General features: G+C 36.9%; 1 protein-coding gene across 2 annotated transcripts in view; it reads right to left on the bottom strand.

The window, feature by feature from the left end:
* CADM2 (cell adhesion molecule 2) overlaps window positions 1–23,931 on the bottom strand; it is a 688,787-nt gene that overhangs the window by 38,639 nt on the left and 626,217 nt on the right. Inside the window, exon 8 of one of the 2 annotated variants that reach the window (XM_050891086.1) lies at window positions 7,472–7,591. The exons of the other annotated variant lie outside the window; for it this stretch is intronic. Within the exon in view, the coding sequence (XP_050747043.1) occupies window positions 7,472–7,591 (120 nt within the window). The remainder of the gene's footprint in view (window positions 1–7,471; window positions 7,592–23,931) is intronic. 2 annotated transcript variants of the gene reach the window in all.

Raw genomic sequence — 23,931 nt, 5'->3', positions numbered from 1 at the left:
TACATCATAATAACTGTTAAGCAGAGAAAACTGCAACTTTCTAAATTGTGTATTTCTTTGCTTTAGCTTGTAAAAGATAAAAATTGAAAAGCCCAAGTAAATTTCATGGCAATCGAGGTAAACTAGCATGATGTGGGTCATGCTGCCAGAATTTTTTTTTGTGGCTAGACTGCTTTAGTGCTGTGCATGTTGACTCGAGGATTACTCTTGGATTGATATTACAACTTTAAAGCACCTTTTAAAAGTATTTGAGAACCGGGAATTCCACACAGAAATATTTGGATTTGATTTTGGTCTGCTCACAATATAAAAATCAGGATATTTCCATTTTTTTAGCATGTAGTGATAATGCAGTTTCACATTTAGTTTCACACTGCATGAAAAAGTACTTCCTTTCATAACTGCAATCTGATGCTACTTACTACCCTGTTGTCCTATTTCCTCTGAGCCACAGGAAGATATCTTCTGTGGATGCAACAATATCCAAAAATCCTAGCCTTAATTTCAAAAAATACAGATTATTTTCATACTATGTTTGTACAGCCTCTTGCTTGGAGCCAGCATGTTTTTGGTCTATGATCACCATGCATGTGAGCATGTACTGTTTGTCATGATTCTGATTCTCTGTGGACATACTTAGAAATCTGTAGGAATCTAGCCAGTAAAGTAAGAAACTGCTTGAGTTTGGGGGTGGGGGTGTTTTTTGTTTTGGGAGGTTTTTTTGTTTGAGGTTTTTTTGGTTGGTTGCTAGAGGGAGATACCTTATACCATGAGGCTAAAGCATAAGAGGAACACCTGAGGACTCTTAATTTTTTTGCGTCAATCATATCTGTGTACATGATCCGCTGCACTAACATTCTCAAAAGCCACTTTCATTATATTATAAGAAGGCTTTTCCTGGCTGTGTATCTATCAGACCTAAAAAACAAAGAGTTCTTTGAGTTAGAACAGATGCTACAATCTCCTCTGTTGATCTTAATTTTGTGAGCTTTGAGAATTTGCAGCATTAGTTGTACCACCAAGCTGGACTAGCGGGATGAAACCCTAATTTAATGTTGCTTAGGGAAAGGAAAAAGTACTCTGTTTCCCCTAAAATGGGCACTGTGGACTACTAAGCTTCTTGAAAATATACTTGTAGAACTTCAGGAACTCCAAGTCCTGTTCAACACATGAGGAGCCAGAGAAGGCACAGACACATGAGGATTGGGCAGGTACAGGTTAGAAGAATAATTTCTTGAGAAAAAGCTGGCAGAATAGACTTAAGTGTCAACACGATAGAGCTTTTTTTTTTTTTAAATCTGTTTTAATCCTATTGTTTTTCTCTCTTTCCAGAAACACTAGAAATCAGCAAAAGTCATGCAACTTAAACAGCAAGTGAAACCAAATGAGCTGTATATACCAAACGAGTCAGAAGAAACATGGAGGGATCTACAAAGAAACAGACAGAACTAATAACAATTCACCTTCCTTGCTCATGTTGGGCAAAAGTATTCTGGATTCCCTTGCGCATGACAGTTCTTGTGCATTCTGCAAGTACCACAGGAGAAGAGAGGAACACAGGACTGTCTAATTTTTTTTTTTTTTTTAAACTCTGGGTTCTAATTTCCTCGTATTTCCATAAATACCACGTTTGAATCTCACCACAACAGTTATATTTCGATATAAAAAATTCAACTGTTTGATCCTAAAACAACAACTCTCAAATCCTGCCATCTTGCTCTCTGCTCTCCAGGTACATTGGATCTCTGCTTTGGGTTTGTCCTCCCGGTTGCACAGAAGCCTAGGAGCCACATGCCTGCTGATGAGCTGAGGCCATACACAAATACAGCTGTGGAGTTTTTCTTCCAATGTTGGAGCCCTTGGTAGCAGAGAGCACACGGAAAAGGAAGCACACAGTGTTACACTCCTGCATCTCCCCTCTGCACCTGTTAGCTAGTAATGGATCTTGGGAAACTGGGCACCGTTTCTCTTCCTATTCTCCTCTATTTAGCCCATACGAGTGCCAAGGAACGGAAGGGAGCTTTCTGTTCCTGGCCTTTCTATCAGCTGGTTGCAGATGCTGGCTAGGGAAGCTTTCCCAGCTACTGCTCCTCTGTAGCTTGTGGATGTTTCACCTGGGTAACAGATAGCTCTGACCAGAGACAGCCCTGGAGGTTTCAAGACTTAGGGAAAGAGGCTTGGAAAATAGGTTTGGGATTTCATCATGGTCTAACTTAGGTTTATCATGATTTATTAGCATACCTTTTAAACAGCTGGGAAAAAAGGAGAATGAAAAATAAAGGTAATGAAAGAAGTCATTATAAAATCAAGAGTTGGCAGTTCTTGCAAGATGGGTGCTAAAGGCTTACTTGAATGTCTGGTGGGAAAAAAATAATCTAAAGAACTGCTGGTTTGAACCTGAAATTGTTTGGCTTCCTGGGAAATCTAGAAGTTGGATAAGCCAGTAGGAGATTATTCTAAGAGACGGGAAGATGAGAAAGAAGAAATAAAAACCAGAAAGTTGTAATTTTCTTACCTGGTTTGAGTAAAACCTGACACAAATGAGATTTTATGTTACTGCTACCGCTATAAAGTAGTATATAAAACAACTAGCTTTTAGCATGCTGTCATATAAAACTGCTTTTAACATTAGACAATAATATAGACTCCAAGGTAAAAATGGGAGAAAAAGAAAGTATTGTAATTTTTTAGCTAAGATGGTTGAAATTTATGCTATTAGAAACAGTCACACTTAAATTAAATTCACAGTAGTTTTCAAAATGATCACATCCTCAAACCCTTCCTTAATCCACTGTAAACTCTTCTTCTAAATTTAGCTCCACAGATCTCCTTTAAGAAATCTTTCTTTTATACCCGAGTCAAAACCAATAAAAGCAAAGTGGATTATAATAAAGCAGGGATTTCATTCACATATAAATGTGTACATTCATTGGCTTTGTGGTCACCCTGACTATTAAATAAACTCTTGAACTTCATAGTGCAGCTGCCTGGGAGCAGCATCATATCTCTGCTATACGCAATGACTTTTGGAGATGTTTTTAGGCGTTGCTATATAAAGCTTTGAACATTCTGGCACAGTCATTATGCAAGTGAGTCAGCTGAGACTGAATCACCCTGATACGTGCAATCAAACTGAATGGATGTATCTTTTGAGTTTGGGATGTTCTTGCAATGTTAATTTTGTACCTATTTGGGGGGTGGTGGTGAGATTTCAATCTTCAATAAGAAGAGGTAAAAATTACCAAGTTTTATAACCTCTTTGACTTTTTTTTTGACAGGAAAAAGATTAAATAAAAAAATCACAGGGGGTGTGTATGTTGGTGATTAACATAACGTCAGCCTGTGGGAGGGTTTTATGTACATTTGTGTGCACAAGCTTTTCTCCTCTGTGAATCCAGAAACACAGAGCTGTTCTGAATTGAGGTGGCTTCTCCTAGACTGTTAATCACACTCCCTTTCCACCTACCGGACTTTGAAGGATTGGCACAGAACCATCTAATTTAACTTTATGCTAACAAAGAACTTCTCCAAGGAAGGCATCCCTTGTTTCACTACTGGGGGCAAATCCACAATCCTCTTGTGCCTCTTCCCAGTCACAAAAGGGAACACTAGCATGGATCCATGCACAGCTTTCACAAATAACATTACATAAATCTGATAGAAAGGAAACTACTTATACAGTGTATAATTATTCTTTCTGTAGTCCTGTAGAATTGTTTCTTCTTATACATTTTATTCTCATTTTGTCGTACATTCCTCATCATCGTTATTAGGCTTTAAGATACCCTTGACAAATATATAAAGGGCAATACTCTTCCCTGGCATCAAATTGTGTTTAGATTTTTTGAGTTAGCAGGTAATGTACCAGTAAAAGAATAATTAATTCCTGAAGGACTGAGCACAAAAACAAGCATACGTTTGTCTGAGAAAGTGAAAAGTTTGACTAAACAGGATGTTTATGAATTATCATGCTGTCATCCAACTGGATCAGTAGGTTTTTTTCATGTTGTTTACTAAATGCCATGCAAATTAAGACAGAGATGGGTCACACAGTTCCAGAATTAACTGATGATGGTTTGGAGAATTTTTTTTCCCCATTAATTCAGGCTTTTGGTAATGATGAGGTACAATCATCATAATGTAAAATGCCTTAGATTTACAGACTCTCTGAGCTCTTTATATCCTGCATCATATTCCTGTAAAGACATCTCCTGTGACTGGATGTGGAATAACATATCCTCAAGGTGGACTATGTAAAAGTCACAGAATAGAGGAATGTCTTGTAAAATTTACCTGAGGTGATTCATCAGTATCAAGTCATAATTTTGGAACAGAATTAGTGAAAACCATCCAGCAAGACTGTTATGTCAGCTATTGGAAATCCAATTCAAAGATATTATTAATTAGTATGTACTACCCTATGATCTGGTGCAAACTTCTGGTTTTTTAAGGCATGATCAAACAACATCCAATAAAGTAAGATAAAAAGAAATGCTGCTTCCAATGTACCTGGAAGCCAAAACACAACAAAAAAGAATTGTTTTGAAGGTTGAAAATATATGAATAGCTTCTCAACTTTATGTCCTTATATACTCCTTCATGTCAAAAATCTTATTGGAATAAGAAGCAGAAGTGTCAAAGGAAAATATGTTTATATGGTACTTTTTGCTCAGCCAGACACAGATACTACTGAAAATCAGATCCTCTCCAAAATGGCTCTTATGCTGTTTGTACCTCTGGTGTGTAGGTGCTCTGACAATCTAGATAAGGTTCAGTCTAGTATTTCAGGATGGCAGAACTCTGTCTTCACAACATTCACTGTAAGTTTGTGAACATTATTTGTTTATGGGTCCAAGGAAGCTAGGAGAGGAAGAGACCTAAGGAGAGCATCTTGTCCATTTCTCTCTGCCATGGATCAAGCATTTTTAAAGAAAGCAAGGATCAAGGAAGGCGTAGAACTTCATTAGCTACACTGCGTCACTGCCTCCCGTGCATTTAGTCAGTTTCCCCACTAAATGCCTTTGCCACTGATTCAGTGGATTCATTTTCCCCACTGAACTTGGAAAATAACTCTTCATCAGAGTCATACTGACTTTTATTTTTTGAAAGCAAAACCAAACAAACTGACGCCTTCAGCTTCCTTGCAGATCATATCTTTAAACTTCCTGTCCTTGTTCTTTGATCTGTCTCTATTTGTGGTCACCTTTCAGTGTGACACCCCTATTAGAAACAGCACTCCAGTTGTCATCCATTGCTGGATAAAACACCGATTACTTCAGCCTTGCCCTAATCATTCATGAATTGGATCACTGCGTTTCTTTATTTTTGTCTTTCATCTAATGTATTTCTAAACCCTTTTGTTAAATATCTCACACCTTGCTAGTTGCAATTACTTTTGCATCTGGTTGTTTCTGATTTTATGCCTGGTTTCCTGTTTCTTCCACACTGATATACTGATATGACTTATAGTAATCTTCTCTTGTTTTCACATTTTTGTTGGTTTTGATTTCTTAGATTGTTAGATAGACAACTTCATTAGTCAATTACACGTGTCCTATTTTTCCTCTGCATTGGGATAGACTGTCATTTTCCTTTCAATACAAGCTTTTCAAGACAACAGTCTTCGCACACTCCTTTGTCTCTTAGATTATCTGCTCAAGAGACCATATCTACCAGTTCCTTGAGGTTGAAGTGGTCTCATCTTCTCAGCCATTTTGCTGCATTCACTTCTTTTTCTGGGAAAAGTGAGTGCTCATGTTTTAGTGATTCACCACCTTCACCCAGATTTCCTTCTTTTACTTTCTCTTAAAGCGGTATCTCTTTGTTACTGTAGCATCAAATTGCATGCATTCTCATACGTGTTAGAGCTGAAGCTTAGAAGAGGGTTCTTTTCCAGATCTCTCTCTTGATGCTGGGCACACAAATGGTGAAAATGAACACTTCAGAGTAAAGGAAAATGAGGTCCTAAACCACACTTAGGAGGTAACACAATGCCTTAATAACATTGGTACACTAAATATACAATCACAACAGTGACACAGTTTAGTTATGACCACATAACAAGAAGAAAACATTTCATTAAGGACAGCAAACTACACCAACATGTCACACTAAGCACTTTGTCCTTCCAGTATCCAAGCCCTCAGAAAGCTTGGAAGCTTCTGCTGCTTGACTCAAAACACTCTTTTATAAAGACATGATCATTCCTGTCATTCTGTTCCTTTTCAGGGAATGTTCTTCTTGCAGCTACTCAGACCCATGAGCACTGGGCTGTTTTCCATGCTCTATCCTTTTTTTCTGGAGGCAAAGGACTACTATAACATTCTTTCTCTTTTTCACTAAAACAACAATATTTTTTTCACACTATAAATAATATTCAAGCTTAAAAATGTAATTTCATGTTTGATGTCAGTTTATTACATGAAGGCCACAACATTAAAATACCAATGCCCTATGGAGGAACAAGTTGGGTGATCTGATACTATCACAATCTTTATACAATGGACTTACATTTAGCTCAGCTTATTCTTGCAAGTTAGGCAGGTCACTACAACTGACTTGTAATAATGCTTCCAGAAAGAAAAGATTTCATAACTCTGTTTTAACTTTGCTGGGATCATTATACCTCATCATGTGAATACTTGCAGTGTGGTAAGTGAATATTATTTCCTCTCTCCTTGCACAATGAAAGCCTTCAACAGACCACATAGGAACCTTCTGCCATTTCACTCACTGTGAGAGATTACTAGCTACCCAGAAGATGATAATCTGCGAAACCTTGCACACACGTCTTTGCTACTGAACAGTTATCTGATCAGTCACTGAATACAACACTAAAATTAAGCTTTATATTTTGCTCATAACAAAGCAAAGCATTACTAGAAATGTTTAAAAAGGTGTAACAGATGAAAACCCAACAGGATGGGGGGCAGGGAGAGGAGAGAGATATTTCAGCTCATTTACTCTAGTTCTGGTAAGATAAAGACACCCCTAAGTTAGGAATATCTTAAATTGTAAAGGACTAACAAGGGTGATGTAATGCAATGCCTCTTTGTTATCAAGCAAGATTGCACCAACAGTAATTCCAATGCCGAGACACCTATCTTGTTTTAAACATTAGCACCCAAAATAACCAGTCTTAAAAGGTCATGTTTATTTAAAAATAGCTTGCTTGCATTTTACATTAAAGTTAATTTACTAACCTTAAAAAAAATTAAATGCAAATGTATACAAATAATTTAAGCATCCTGTCAAAGTTCACATACACACTGCTAGAGCAATGAAAATATTCAAGGTCATATGAAATCTTTCTTAACCGTGTACCACCCTGTGAATTATTCTATTAAATATATATATTGAACTAAAGTGTTTGAACCCTCTCTTTAGCAATTTCTATCCTTCTTAAAAAACAAACCTATAATTTCCTATTTATAATGTGCTTTTCAGGCCATAACAAAGAAGCATACTGTACCTCTGGCGCTGATGGCTGTTGCCGATGTGGTTGTGCTGGTTGTTAAGGCTACAGTGGTTGTGACTGTTGCAGTGGTAAGGGAGGGGATGACAGTAGTGGGAAGCAAAGTGTTGAAAACATCTGGTGAGTGGAAAAAAAAATATAAAATAAAATCATATCATGCAAACAAAGGAGAACCATAATAGTGGTTTAATTTGTAAATACAAGTATGTCGAAAATGACTAAATTAAAACATGATTAACATAAATTATTACTGGTACAACAGAGTACCTTTAAATTCTTGACATTATATCACTCTCAATTTTTATAGTCAATCTTCGAGCATACGGAATTTAAAACACTGTTAAAATGACCAAGATTCCACAGATCTGGAGAGTGACTGTTTAAGTGACAAGAATCCATTTCTTCACTGAGCCATTTTAAATGTCTCATATAGTAGAAACCATATACGGATGAAACATGCTGTGTCAGAGTGGAAGATGAAAAAAACAACATCATCATGCTAAAATAAACACATACATGTTAACGAGAAATGGCTGTATGTTAAAACACCCACTTTCAGACAGACTCAATGGAAGGAAAAAGGGGAGAAAATGCTACTAACTATAAGAGCTGCTTTTTCCGGATTGCTTTTCTTCTTCCCACACATTTGTTTAAGACACAGTTGTCTGCTAAGATCCAGAGCAGAGTATATTTCAAAATCTTTACCCTAATTAGCAGGCATAGTCATCTTTCAGTCATCCTTAACACTTAAAATTTATTGTTAATACACGCATCAGTATTTCTCTAAAACAGCTTAGAACTAAAAATCAGAAATGCTAATAATATTACTATTAAAAAACCTGTGTATACATGTCAGAAAAAATGCATAGCCCTGATGACAGCATCCTACAAAACCCTTCAGCTTTCAATCAAGTAACTGCAGGTATGCCAGGCTTAGGTGTGCCACTGCTTTGTTGCAGAGGAACCAGCAATGTCTGTTGCAAAATGTTCCAGTATAGAGCGGAACATAACCAGATGTACAGATAGAAAATACTTTGATTACACCGCCAAAAGCAATAAAGACCAGTATCACTTTGCTTATAAGGTGATTGCAGGTTTTAAAGAACAAACAAACAAAAGCCCTGCAGAGAACTAGAGAAAAGCACTTCCATGAGGACATAAAAAGCACCTGACATTTTTCAGAATATTTATATCATGGGTTTAAAAGGAAAGGACTAGTTTCTCAGTAGTTGATGGTGAGTAACCCAATCCACACTGATTTCAGTGAAAATATTCCTGAAGGGTGCTATTCAATGCAATAAAAGAGTAAAAATCTGACCCACGATCTGTCTTCCCTTGCTGTGGAACAAAAATGCAATTGGTCTCTGAGTGCCATCAATTCTGACTGAAATCAATGGAAGCTGAAGTAGCTCAGAGCTTTACAGTATTGGGCCCTACAGAACACATTACAGACACAGGGTCATTGAGTTCAGCATTACATAATTACTCTCTTAAGACTTCAAATTAGCATGCTTACCTTATTTTCATACTGGATGACAGATTATTTTGCCGCTTTGAAAGTCTCCTTGTCAGTTAACTTCTATGAGTCACCTACAATTTTCTGTATTCCTCTGGTTTTGATAAACACCAGCACTATTCTCTCTGGAATCTATACTTGTGGGATTTTCCACTTTTGAAGCCATCAGAAAATGGCATGAGATCCCTCTTTTATCTGTTGTACACTGATATTTAATCTGTTTCTCAGTACAAAATATTCCCAAGCCAGAAAATTTAAAACAGGCTTTTAAAAAACCCCACAGTGTAGCCACATTAATCACCAGGAAAAATGGTAACATTACCTGGAGTGTGAGTACCACAATAATTAAACAGAACTGAGTATAACAAGCATTAGAAATAAATTAACATGTTAAAAAGATATGTCACGTGTACTGATCTATGCAATTGCTTCTCATAAAGGGAAACTCCTTCCCTGATAAGTATCTGCTAAAAATGAAATCAAACAGAAAAAAATCATCTACTTCATAAGGAGAGTAAAGCCTTGTTTATTAGGAAAGTTTTACAAATCAGTCTTGTATGTAAAACCTAATTAGTGTGACTTATGGTTCCATTAATTATCTTTCTTAAATATGCCGTTTACTTAAGACTATGCAATGGCAAGTTAACTGCAACTGGCAAATACAGTTATGGTTTTATGACAGTGCTTTCCATTCTGCAAACACACTGTCTACCTATTTTACCACATAATAGCTTAAATGAGTCAGTGGTGAATTTAGAAGTTCAATGCTTTCCGGTTTCTCTTCTGATTGAAGTATTTCCAACAAGATTTCTTATTTTAAAAGAAAGGCTACCTAGGAAACAGACTAGTTAACAAGAACTAGGATATATCAGTGTTTTAATACAGATGTGATAGATTCATCTTTTCTGATCAGATTAAGAATAATGAAAACTTGTGCAGAAATTAGTTTCCTGATCAAAGTCACAAACTCTGATGCCAAACATCAAAATGGCATCTTGTCAGAAGCCTCAAAGAAAAACATATGTTCTCAAAAGAAACGTAAATACAAACAATAGCATTGGCTTTGTTTCTCTCTTAGCAGAGTAAGGTGAAATTCACCATGCAAATGACTGCAGTTGGTCTGCTTTGCTCACAGCATTACAATTACTTGCTCTCAAAGACTACAGTACAAGATAGCAACCAGGAATCAGCAGTCTGAAGAGCACTGCATTGCCCAAGCAATGAAATCTAAGTCTGCTCTGGACTCTAGAAATGCCTGGTTCATACCTGCTTAGGTTGGAGGCTCTGTCCAGTAGAATCGCTTCTTTAATGACATGAGAGTGTGCAACAGGAATGTATGTGTAAAGTAACAGAATAGCTCACAGCTCTCCAGACAACACATTTTGGAACTCTTGGGCCATATCCCATCCTTAAACCCTATTTTATACAGCCTAAATCCAGGCATAGATTAGCATTCTGAAAAGCACCCGAGCCCCACATTCAAAAGACTTACATGTACGTGCCCCCCCCCAGTCCTACTGAGTCTGACAGAAAGGCTCCTTATCAGTTCTTCCAAGAAGATTTACAGATTCTCGTAAAACTTTACTTGTCTTTGCCTTGAAAATGCTTTTGCATAAGAGAATGTGGAATATGCACTTCAGAAAAAAGAGAAGTAATATGCAGTGCCCCTCATTCTCTCATCATATATTGCAGGTGTAGGAGATAAGCAGGTTTGGTAGTTCCCAAAATAAGACAGACTACAGATATAAACTGATACTCAACAGCACAGGCTTCTGTTTAAGGCATATGAATCACTGTGTTTTAAAGAGGATGTGCTGTTTCATTTGCATGACAGAAAGGGAATTACAATTTGACCTGTTTCTAGTCCTGCAGGACTTTTTGGTCATTGTTTTTACTGCAAAGCACACCGATCTTATACTATTGGCGAGGCACACGTTATGTTATCCAAAGCTCCTTGTTGGCAGCTGCTCAGAAACATGCTATCAACGGGACTACATAGATTTGTCCTCTTGAGCTCTCTGTCAAGAAGGATCTGAACAGAATGGATTTGCAGATTTCTGCCCAAGAAACCTGTGTTGGAGTGAAACTTAATTCCATTTTCTGGCCTTGCAATTTCTGAATCTAGTTGTACACGATGTTCAGCTGAAAACAAATTTTTGTTTATGACTCTCACGCCACTAAATACTGAGGATCATTATGACCAAGAGACCTTGTAGAATGCAACTTTTTAATTCAAGTAGCCATACCCAAATCAATGCACCAGATCACTATTGCAATAATACTAAGGTATTAATCCTTAGCCTCCTGTGAAGCAGAAAATAGCTATATTTTGCAGATGGAGAACCAAAGAAGATAGAAAAGCCATGCTCAGAGATCTAGAAGTCAAGCAATAATTGTCACCATTAATTTTGAAACCTCACTCCTAAAATGAATGTTTGTTGACAGACAGATATTCAGTCAAAAATTCAATAATGTATTTAAGTTGGTATTCATTTCATCACCTCGCTACCTCTGAAGTACAAACGATTCACAGAGAATTAATTGTTTCCATAAAAGATGCTGGAAATACAAAAGGGGTTAGACTTCATGCCAAGGGGAGTTACTGACTCCAGTCCCAACTCTTTTTCATGTATGTTCCCACAGGTTATATAGGTAAGACCTGAACTGGATTTTCAATGAAAGAGATGGGCTCCTAACCTCTCTCTAGTGGCACAGCGGGCTTGAGCTAAGCTGCAAATGCTCAGCCAAGAACTCTCTTTTCAGTAAGGACCTGATGTAATGTCACTGTTCAGTGGATGCAAAGAAAAGTATGGGGAAGGTTTTAGAAAGGCGTTCTTCGTGGCCACTACTGTCTGTTAGCATGCCATCAAGCTACATGAGCACTGGCAAGGTGAAGGCAGACAGCAGGTAATCTGATGGCTGATTGCGAGCAGACAGTGGGAAAAGGAAGAGCATGCAACGCTTGGTTTGGTCTGGAGGCTGCTCTTTAACAGAGGCACAGACATCGTCTGTTTATGACTGGCAGAATAGTGTTGTACAAGATCGGCTCAAAACACTGTCAGGCCTTGCCTGATCGAAATTTCCTGTTCGCCTCTCCTTCTTTCTTGAATTGACGCTGCATTCTTCTTACTAAGGCAGAAGACATTCATCCATTTAAGTGCAGGGAGCCTGGACAATTTACTCTCACTGCCGATTTGGCCCTAAGCATTTTTACTCTCCATTTCCAAAGAAATGAGAAATGGTTCTGTTTGGTTTAGCAGGCTTATGTGAAAGATAGATCTGACCTATTGAAAATATTTGACTTATTTGGTAAAAACACAACCGATAGTCTGAAATGACTGAGCACGATTCAGACAACAATAGCTGCAGTTGATAAAAATGTAAAGGCTTTTGTTTCAAGCTTGACAAAGGCTGACAAAAAAATTAAAGGACAAAGTGATAATGATGGATGGCCCTTGCTGTATTTTGACTGAGAATGAAAGAAATTTTAAGTGGTAAACTGAACTGAGTGATGACCTACCTGGGAAACAATCTCACTACTCTGTGCAAAATTTAATCAGTCTGTGGTATGTAGTACTAAATAATTTAGCAAGGTTTTAAATTCAAAGGGAGCTGCATTTAGCCTTGCTCCGAGAAAATGGGATTGAACAAAAGGATCGTTTGGCTTGAATATCATGTGCCAATAGCTCCTTAGCACTTAGACTGAATGATCATGAAGGCTCCCGGACATGAGGTCAAGGGGTTCTTTTTACTAATTGATTCAGATTTATGAAACTCCGAAATGGCAATTATGTGCTTAACATTTTTGCTAGCAAATCAGATGTCATTAAAAAACATCCAAACCCTTCTAACAAAAGCTCCATGTAGGTCTAGATCCCTAGTTAAAACCATTAGAGACTTCTGGTGGATGAGTTCATAATGCAAGACATACAGCTGGGCTAAAATGGCTAGGCAGCTTAGAAAGAAAAGAAAATAAATTCACATCGTCCCGTGATTCTAAGATTTTTCATGGGTCTGTAGATGATATTAAATGTTAGAAGATGTGGGACAGCTCATTAAAGTTTGATTCAACATGGTTTGCTTACACAGTCAGGACAGAGGAAAAAAAAATCAAGTGTTAAGAGATCCTAGGATTTTTATCTCATTGTTCTTTTTTCCTAAGTTAAGAACTGGGAGGAACAATAGTTCTCTCTTCTCGTAGAAAGTTTGATAGTTTGGTGGGTTTTTTTTTCCTATTTCGAAAGCAATAGGTTTCAGTAGCAAATGAAGGAGGACGAAAACTTCTGTTTTCAAAGAGCCAAGCAAAAAATTGGTATCTACACATACCTGGCCCAAATTCTATCCTTAGAAAGTTAAGAATATAACTCAAAAGAACAAAGCCCATTTCAATATTAGTACTTAGTATTGGCAGCATGGTGTCATCGCAAATCACTTAAAAGTTCATCCTTTAAAATAAGGACCTGATATCACACCATGGCACATTTGACAACACATGATCTGACCAGAGTTGCTTATGACAAAATAAAAAAATGTGATGAATATGAAAAAACAAGGTGTAGTAGCAAGTTATTTCTGATTATGCCATCTCATTTGACATTGAAATATGAAGAAAAAGTTAATTGCCCTTAATTGTCTTGAAAAAACTCCTCTGTTGAATTTCTCATTTATTTCGTGCACCAGAGCAACAGCAGGACTCACAAAGACTAGGGGTATGTGAAAGGCTGATTTTCCACCAGTAAAGCCAGGTCGGGCTCCGGACAGGTGTGCAAGCTGTCAGAAAACAAGGAGCTGTGGCTCTCAGGCAGGTGACAAGAAAGAAGCAATGGGAAGGAAGTGCCTTAATGCGGTAGGAAAAACTTGGTAAAGGAGGACAAGTTCCCAGGGCTGAGACCAGTGACCGCTCTGTGACTTCCCTCCCCCCTGCCAGGTGCGGCTGCCTAGGCACAGGCCAGCTCTCACGCAGTGCTGTGGGGCCCTGGGTCGGGCAGCTGGGGAGGGATATTTAGATAAAACCCACCTCTACCACCTTCTGTGGGGACTCTAACAAGCAGAGCAGGCTGAATGGAGGCAGCCCCCACCCTTCCTCTTGAACCTAACCCCTTGCACAGAACAGAATTTGGGATTTAGTGGGCACTGGGTCTATGCATTTTATAATGCTCATGAGTACTTGCTAAAATTCAAAGAGTAACAGTAAACACACACAAAAAAAGGCATTTTTCATTTTTTTTTCTGGCTAGAAAAACATGACCTTTCTCCACAGCGCAGATGTTGCCACAAATACGGCTTTGTCACCTGGAGACTAGTCTGTTGCACACACAGTTCGTGGAGTTGCACATAGGGACCACAGGAAACCTGAATCAAGCATTTCACAGGAAAGCATCTAACGTGAACATTTAAGGATTGCACTAGTGGCTGATAACTTTCAAAATGTAGGGTTTGACCTTTGAAGCCCTCGGTGCTTACTTTAGGGATCGTTTTGCTCCCCACACCACTCCACTGAATTTGTGATCAGCAAAAGCACTCTAGCTGCAGCTCCCTTGAAACAGAAAGAGAAGTTTGCAATGAAGGTCCTGAGATGCTGGAACGTGCTCCCATTTCATTGTCCATCAGACTCATTGTTTGTCACCAGTCTAGCCATTTAAAAAGCTCACCGTTCTTGCTCTCAGTGAAGTAGAAGAATAAAAGGTGACATAAGTTAGTATCTCACAATACATTTACCTATTGCTGTTCAGTTTTGGTGGCGCAGATTATACGAATTGCAACATTTGTACTGTAGAAAACAAATAGGTTGTAATGCATTATTTCTTAATTTCTAATAGTGCTAAAACCAGGTGATACACAGAGAACATAAAAGGATAAATTTGATAAGATAATAATTTGACCTGACGATTAGATATTGAAGATTATCTTAGTACAAGGAAAACCTAAATTCTCAAGCAGGCATATTCTGTAATACTGAAGAATCTGTTTTCAAGTGCTCTAAGTTTTACTTTATTAATGGTTATTAGTGCAAGATGTACCTCTAAGGACAAATCAAAACAAGTATTCAACAGAAAGATTAATCTTCCATGTTCTGGAGTTATAGGAATACAATATGTACTTCAGATTACTCCTAAAGTATACTGTATGACCTATTTTTTCCCAAAGTTACCATAAGTTTTGCTAGTAGTTAAAAAAAAGTCCTTTCCCATTTAATAGTGGTAATATTAATAAAGCCTATTATTTTAAGGGAGTCATCCTATCTCATATAAAAGCCCATCTTTCTAACTAAAGTAGTTACAAATACTGCACTGAGCAAATCACTGAAGCTTATGCAACTTGCCTGAAAGAAATCAAGTAAAATTTGCAGAGCATGCAATAGGCTAAGAAAAAGAATTTTGTAATTCAACATTTTAAATAAAAAGGTAAAGTTTTAGAGCATTGTTTGAGACTGCAGCCTCCAATGAAGTAGCTTTACTTATAAAAAGATATCTATACACGTCTTGATTTGTTCACCACTCTACATTAACAAATATATATGCAGTAAAGAATGGATCTCCGTCTTCAGGTTTTGTAAGATCATTATTTAGACAGTACAGACCAATTGTTAGGGAAAAGGAAGTAGCATTATTCCCATTTCACAGCTGGGGAAATGAACACAGAAGAATTAAGCAGAATGTCTTATATTTTACAGACTTCTGAGCCTGACAGGGGAGTTCAGAACGGGTCTCCTGAGTCCCATCTTAATCCTCTACTAAAAAAATCAAACCAATCGAAAACACAAAAAACGCCAAAACCTCTTAAAATTGTATTTAAAAAAGCAGTTGTCCTTACACGTGAAGTGCCAGTTTCACTGCATGCAAGACAAAATGTTACCACAAAAGCCACCAAACATCTTGTATGAATAAAGCCAGCACGATTTGCCCCAGAAGTGCAGCATTTTGTCATTATTAGTATGGTGTTCTAGGCCCATTGCCACTGCTTAAAAATCACATTACGGCTGTGATGTTCATTTTTATTCTTTTTAAGTAAACAGACAAGCCATATTTCCTTGTTTCTCCAAGCCATAAAATAGGAGTATTGAAAATTAAATGAAATAAAGCACCGGCAGCTGGCCCTTGAAAACCCATAAGGAAAAGCTAATGTACAATACAAATTCAGACACCAGCAGCCTTGAACAAAGATGACAGTTTTCTCAGAATGACACTTGACTCTTTCTGTGCAAAAAATTTCAAAAAGCTCAGCCAGAACTGCATTAGGAAGAAGAAAGAGGCCAAGAAGAATTTTCTAAAATTTCTCTATTAAGGAGACAAATGTTGAAACTAAATGGAGGTAAACAGATTGCTGATCTCTATTTTATTATGGTTGCTACTTTCATTTCTCTGAGAAATTCAGGACAAATCACTGAAGTTGCTTAAACAACTCAAAACTCACTGCAATAATTTTAAGGTTAGTAAAAAGAGATAACAGAGAATGTTATTTATTTTAAATTACTTCATTTCAAAATAAAATCAAAGGGGTCCAATACTAATCTGAAATGCTTTATCACAGTGGAATAGCTGTATCCCATTGAAAATCACCTTGGGCAAGTTAGTGGCATCTCTGCAACCTAAAACATGGTTTATTGCACTTCTTTGCACCGTCTTTGACTAATACACTTAATTCTCACATTCTTATCACCATAGTACATTACCTGAGAAAACAAGGCCCTATCTTTCTAGCTGTCAATCTTTTATGCTCTGTCTTTTTTTTTGCTCAAAAGAGTTCTATACATGTAGTTGAATTCCCCCCATGACTCTTTGGCTTTGAATAACACACTACTATGAATGGTGGGACACATGCAATATAGTCAAGACTTAATTAAAATTATCCAGCTTCCCTTTAGGCAGGCAGTCATTTGGTACCTTAACTATTAAACCATCAAATAGGACAGTTCACCAATGGAATATCGCAGTATTTGTTATAAAGAATGCTTGGTCATATCTGCTAATTTATTTTAAACAAAATTATATACAAAGCAGTGCAAAGAGATTTCAGTTCCTGCTTGTGAATGATGAAAGCTATCCAGAGCTCTCCTCAATCAAGCAGTAAACTAGCACTTCAACATGTCAGCCTCCTTCATCTCCTCCCTGCCTCCTACCAATCAAGGATTAGGAAACCTGCAGAAAATACAAAACACAGAAACCACAGAGGGAAAACCAAATCCACTAGTGCAATGACCCACAGCAATATCTAAAGAATAAAACACTTTACCCACTCCTACAGTTTTACACTGCCAAACTTTTTTTCTGTCCTTCCTCCTCTCCTTTGGTTTGTTATTTTCCTCACTTGCCATGAGGATTAATATGGGTAGTTTCAGCTGAAAGATATACCCTCCTCAGGCATAAGGTTACCAAGCAAAAGCAATTTTTTTCTTCAAGGGCATATCTGGGGAGTAAACAAGCTGTGTGGATACCAGTGAAGGAAAAGTAAAGGAAATGCACGTCAGAGTATAAAGTAGATAAAGAAAAAAGAAATTAAAACTTTAATTCTTCTGTCTTTACGCCTTCTAACAAAAGAAACGTAATCCTGAAAATTGTTTGGACCACTCTTCTCACAAATGACACGTCACCTTACACCATAATATGACCTCCATCAGTCGTAGCAGGTATCTGGAGACCTGTTCATAGGTACATGCCAGGTAAGTTTCTTTAAAAGGGGGTACAGCTTTCTTAGTGCTAGTGAGGGAACCACAGCCTTGTGAAAGAAGTCAGAGTGTTGTGGGAGATTCCCATATGGCACTGGTCATTCCAACGAACTTTATCAACTTTGGTAGATCCATATTCATACTTGCTAGCAATCTTTTTTGTGGTTTTTTTTTTTTTTTTTTCCTCCCTGCAACTTGAGAATGGTTTTGAGATATACCCTTATTGTCCTCCTGGCTAGTTTTTGCTGTCTCTTCCCCTTTCCATGGGAGTCATACAGAAAGATCGATGCAATGAGCTTTCTTGAAAGCTGTCAAAACAGTTCTGAATCCTTGAGACAAAGTCAAAGTGATTCACAGTAAGGCATAGCAAGACAGAGGAAGATCCAATGCAGAAAGGCTATGATATGATTTAGCAATAAGAAATGCGACTTTAATTACAAAGCAGAGAGAATTTTGTTATACTGGGTCAAGAATTCAAGCAGTAAGAGCTAGAAAAAAGTTTGTGATTGCAGCTTAGAGGTTTCCCTTTTGGAGGAAGGGCCAAAGATGCTTTGGGTCCCACCACAAATTTAGACTGAATCTATGCTGTGAAGAAAGATGTTATGAAGATTTTTAAATTTTGTTCAGAGAAACTTCAAATTTTTGTCAGTTTGATCTGTTTTTTAGTTGGAAGAATACTGAAAACAAGGGGGGGAAACCTTATTTGCTCTAAGTAAAATACTAATAGAATACTGTAAGAAATATTTTATTGAATATTTTCTCCTTTATACAATATAGAAATGGAGGCTAAGGTAAACTCCAGAAAAAGTTCACAAGTCATTAATCATTAAAATTACAAATAGCAAAAATAGAATAATCAGAACTAATAATTATTAACATCAAATTATGGATGTTAGAAATATTAGTGGTTTGAGATGAGCAAATTTTTAAGTGTCTATTTCCCTCTGAGCCTCTATGCTCATGTTCACATGTGATCAGAGACCTTAGATATGGAACTTCTCAAAGCTCTCTAAGGAAGATACGTAATTTTTACAGAAGCTTTCCCTACGCCTCTCAGACTCAGGATGCTGTTTACAATCTCCCCCAAGCATTTATATCTATCTCCATTTGTTCAGAACCAATGATTTGTGCCACCTTCCCAAGGTTTGTAATCTCAGTTGGAACAAAACATGGTACTGATATATCACCAGGCTAGCATCATCAGTTGACGTTTTAAGCAGTATCACTACATAGCGTATCATTTTCCTGTCTTGAATTGAGTGAAAAACTGAGCAGCCTATTCTCAAAAGAAAGGTAAGTTATAGAAGCACCATATGAGAAAGACAGAGACAGGACACCCTTATCTGCATTCCACATAGCACCTAATGGTGCAGGAAAGACTTCAATTTAGAAAATTACTAAGTGACTTTAATAATTTCTTTATGGCTTGAGTTTTGTGAATAATAAATTATCTAGATGGAAACAGATCACTAGCAACTGTTAGACTATAACTTTGTCATCAGTATCAAGTGAAATTCTGTTAACAGTTATATTTTCTTCGTGAAGATTGCATATGATGTTCATAGACACGATAATTTTACATTCTGACCCCTCAAACAAAAAAGTTCGATTGAAGTAAAGTTCAAGAATGTTAGAGGTATAAGCAATAACAAAGCATGAAGTCCGGAAAAATTAGAGAGCAAGCTGTGCTACTACAGCAAATCAGTGATAATAAACTCAACAGCACTGTTTTAGAAATACATGTCACTTAAGATCAGTTAAAACAGTTCTTTTCAAAAGAGCAACAGCAATATATCTAGTATACCTAGTTCAAGAAGTACTTTATTGTAGATGCTCTACCCATATACAAGCATCCAAAATATTAACTTTATGCAATTATAGTGTATGGAGCAAAAAACTCATTATAATTCAAAACTAACACGCAATCTTTTCCTTTTCAGAAATCACATAGGGAATCCAAACCAAGAACTATCACATTAGCCAATTATATATGGACGTAGAAAATTAAATATTTTCAAGTGTTGTGTGTTATTAAAGACATTAACCAAAACTACAGGTTTTTAGAATAAGTACAACTTCTATTCAAATAAGAATGAGCTATATGTGTTAGAATATGTTGTTAAAGGTTGGACCTGGAGAGAGATTCGCTGCATCCACCAGGAGGGGGGGAAAAAAAAAGTAAAACCAGGACAAATTCAGATTTAATTCAACTGAAATACTCTGAATTCAATAATTTAAATGAGGACTCCAGTATGGGGGGGGGGAATTCCATATGTTATCTAACAAAATCACTTTATTTTAAAAGTTTTCTTTCATCAAAAACAGTATTTTAATGTAAAAATGTAGAAGTGTCAAACAGATTCCCCAAAAGCGTTATTGTGGTTTGGAATGTTATTTTCTTGACATTTCCAAAATAATTTTGAGTTTATCTGAAAAAAAAAAAATGTGTATCTTATTTTGTTAAAGTCACCATAAATGAAGAAATATCAGTTCACACAGCTCAACTATAGACCCCACTATTCAAGTATTTATCAACAAAAAGCAATTTCAAAGTAGCTGCCTTGAGAGTGTTCAGGGATAATAGCTGGACAATTCATCCATAAAATTAAGCCAACAATTCCACCATAAGTTTCTTGACAGACTTCTCATACCTGAAAATGTCAACTAAACATTATTCTTCTTTAGTCCAATAATAAAAGCTATATTACACAATGATTTATTAATTCATCTGATTGTGCAGCATTCATCTGCATTGTGCTTTCAGGTCTGGGCCACCTCTTTTAGCATAACCGAGAGTCCTCTGGAGAAGTTAACTTTAATATTATGATAATGATTTAATACCTTACTGTTACTTTAGAACATTGATGTATACGCAAAATCAAAATATTTCAACACAATTTCAAGGGCTATGCTTTGCAGAATAACACGTGAATGAAATTCTCTGTGTGTTTGTAATGCTACCTTTAACATAGGGTTATAATGACTTACTTTCTTAGGCCTGCCACAGTGAAACCTCACTCCTCCACATCTCAGATTTTGCAAGAAAAACATCCAGCTGCTGTGGATTTCAAAAGATATGAAGATGAAAAAAAAAAAAAAAAATCTCTTCCTGGATAAGTTACTAGACTTCTGTTTGTTTGTTTGTTTTTGTTTGGGTGTGCGCGTGTGGGGTGTGTGTGTCTATGCATGCATGCGTAGCAGGGAAGGGGAAGAGAGAAAAAGAAAAAAAGAGATGGTTTGGGGGAAAGGAAGGCTTTTGAGAAGGAGAAAGACTTCAAGAGCATTCTTTTATTTATTTATTTTTCAGCTGAAAGCTCAGGCTCCTCTGTCTGTGAGTTGTCTTCTGTACTTTTTTGTTATTTTTACTTTTTATAAAACAGGAATAGGAGAGACTTTTCACCTCTGTTTTAAGGACTCAAAACTGAGACACCCTCTTTCTTTTAATTCAAACACAGATTAAAAAAAAAAATCTCAAAACTAAAAAGAATAGGTATTCATATGTACATGATTTCAAATGAAGTCCTAAGCAGTCTTCTGAGCCTCATATTCTTGATATGCCTTGATTGCTGTAAAGGCAAGGTTCTTTTTTTACTAAAAACACCCTCTATTGTAGCCGTACATGTTATTATTGTTCCATTACACCACGGGTCTGCTCAATTTTCTTTTCGCCAAGCCCAAGCTTTGTTCACTCAAAGGGTAGGATTTTCCCATAGGCAAAGAAAGTCTTTTCTCTGAGATGTGTCTGTAAATGAAACATTTCAACTCAGGAACTATAAAGGAGGGAACTTTAGAAATTGTCCAGCTACCTCAATGTCTAGGGTCTTAACACCAAAACAGAGGGCAACTAGATTACTGATAAGCGTGCTGCTCCACATGGATGCTGCTTCCTTTCCTTCCCACCTCCCCCCTGCCCCTTCAGTGAATATTTTTATGTGTTTTTTGATATATGTTTATGAGGATAAGGTGTCCAAAAACAGTGCACAAGATTTATCAGAGGCCTGTAGTGAAAATATTTGCAAACCAGGAGATCTATTGCCTATCCAAGAAGCTCAGTTTTCAAAGAAAACAAAAAAATCTCACCTCCTCAGTTTTATTTCAAATTACTGTTCTACCCAGTTTTTACTTTCATAGAGTGAGAGATGTGCACAAGTGAATTACAGAAATGAAGGAAGGACAGGGGCCCCTATGAGAACATCACAACAGAAATGAAACATAATAAAAATGTGATAGTGGGCAAATGAACAGACAAAGATAAAGGAATCTAGAGCAGATACAGGTAATGGAGTTTGTTTCATTTCATATGTGTTTTGGATTCCGCAGAGTTTCTACTAATTTAAAAAGAAACTTGTATAGAAGTAAAAGTGCATGGTGCTGGAATTATGGGTGGCCACAGAAGGTGAACCTCTATAAATGTATTTGGATGCAGGAGTTAATAAACTAAGGTGTCTGGTGCAAATTTGGCATAGTGCTGTTCCAGATACGGAGAACAATCAATCACAGAAATTTACTACTAGACCAAAAATGAAGAAAAAGGTGAAAAAGAGACCACGAAAGAAGGAGAGTGGATACAAGGGACAGGAATCCAGGAAATGTAGAGTCTAAGATCATAATTAGTGAGAAATTGAGTGCAAGGTGGAAATACTTAAGAATCTATTGAAGGGAAGCAGCATGAAAATAAAAGTGATTTTAACTGCATACTTACAGCACAAACAGCAAAAGAGGCCAAATAGATTGGAAAGTTGGGAAGTGAAGAGATCAAGCAGCAGGCTTAAACAAACAAAAGAGAATACTTTTCCCTCAAAGCACATAATTCAATTCAGAAACTTGTTGCCACAGGTTATTGTGAAAGCTAAGATGATAAATGTTTTGAAATGGGACTAGACAAGCAGGTGGAAGATAAATACATTATAGTCCAAAGGAAAGGTGCAGTGGGACCTTTGGTCTTACACATTGTAGGAGATCTTCTGTTTGAAAGTACATTTCAAAATATTAACGAGGATGTAACTCAGTCTTTCAGTTGCCTTTATTTGCAAAAAATAGCTTGTCCAAGAAAAAAATACAAAATAATTGAGAGGCTGAAGTCAAGGAAATATGTTATGCCACTTTTTATTCTCCAGAGATACTGAGTTCCTGGCTCAATTGCTTTCTACTGTATGTATAATTGTGGCACTAAGAACTTCCTTGACCATCCACAGATGCTGATTCATGTTAATTTCCATATTGCTTTGATAGCTAATTGATGCAAGACACATTATAGCTCTGAATAATTCAATTAATTGAATGCATGTCTTTAGACTGGCGAATCAAGATATTTCACGATAGTACTTTATTTCAAATAGGTCTGCAAATTATCAAATGCTGCTGTTTCCACTAAGAAGATTTCCCAATGATGTGGACTTCTGTCACCCACTCAATGGGATGTTGAACTAAGTCTTCAGCAGTGACATCCAGAGGTTATGAACTACTGCTACATACATAACAGCTGTGTCTTCAGTTTGGTTATGATGGACCACATCCTTTCTCAACTCCAGCTAAATCAATGCAGTTATTACCTAAGCTTTGCAAGTAGAATCTATGTTTTTGGGTTGAGCATGATGAGTTTGACAGTTAGCTCTGTTTACTGATGATTAATGACTAGTATTTGGACAAAGGTAAACAAAAATTCTTAATAAATTGTAAGAGAGTGAAAATTGCCTGGGGCCCATTACTAAAGAAAGAGTGTAATATATCTAGCCAGAACGTGCACTTCTAAAGCACTAAGCTCGCCAATTAGAATACAGAAATGACAACAGCTACAGGCATTAAAGCTTGTGCCTTTGTTACTGCATGAGACAAATGTTTGAGCAAACTACGTCTTGCCTTTGTACTGCTGCCTATAAACTCTGACTTTGTGCCCACCTTCCTGCTTCATGCAGTGTTTTCTTGACATTTATTATTAATAATAAAAGTTAAGAAAAATGAAAGTAGCAGCCGTATTGATTCAGCAAAGCAGCATGAGCATATTTAATAGCCCATGCCTTTTACCTGATTCAAATATATTCAATTTCTCTGAAGTCTGATTTCTTTAATTATACTACAAATCTAAAAAGACTTTTTATGTTATCAGATACTAATTATATTAGACGGATTGCCATTCATCTACTTATAGCAATATTTATTTCCACTGCCATCACTTAACATCAAAACAGTATTACCTCATCATCATTTACAGTGGAAAAAATACTACTTTTCTGTATAATTTTGTGTCTAGGTTGGTCCAGTTAAAGGCATGAGACA

The sequence above is a fragment of the Gymnogyps californianus genome, chromosome 1 (assembly GCF_018139145.2).
Source record: "Gymnogyps californianus isolate 813 chromosome 1, ASM1813914v2, whole genome shotgun sequence".
NCBI classification, from domain to species: domain Eukaryota; kingdom Metazoa; phylum Chordata; class Aves; order Accipitriformes; family Cathartidae; genus Gymnogyps; species Gymnogyps californianus.
Note: the sequence above shows the minus strand (reverse complement) of the source record. Positions and strands in the feature narration are given on the sequence as shown.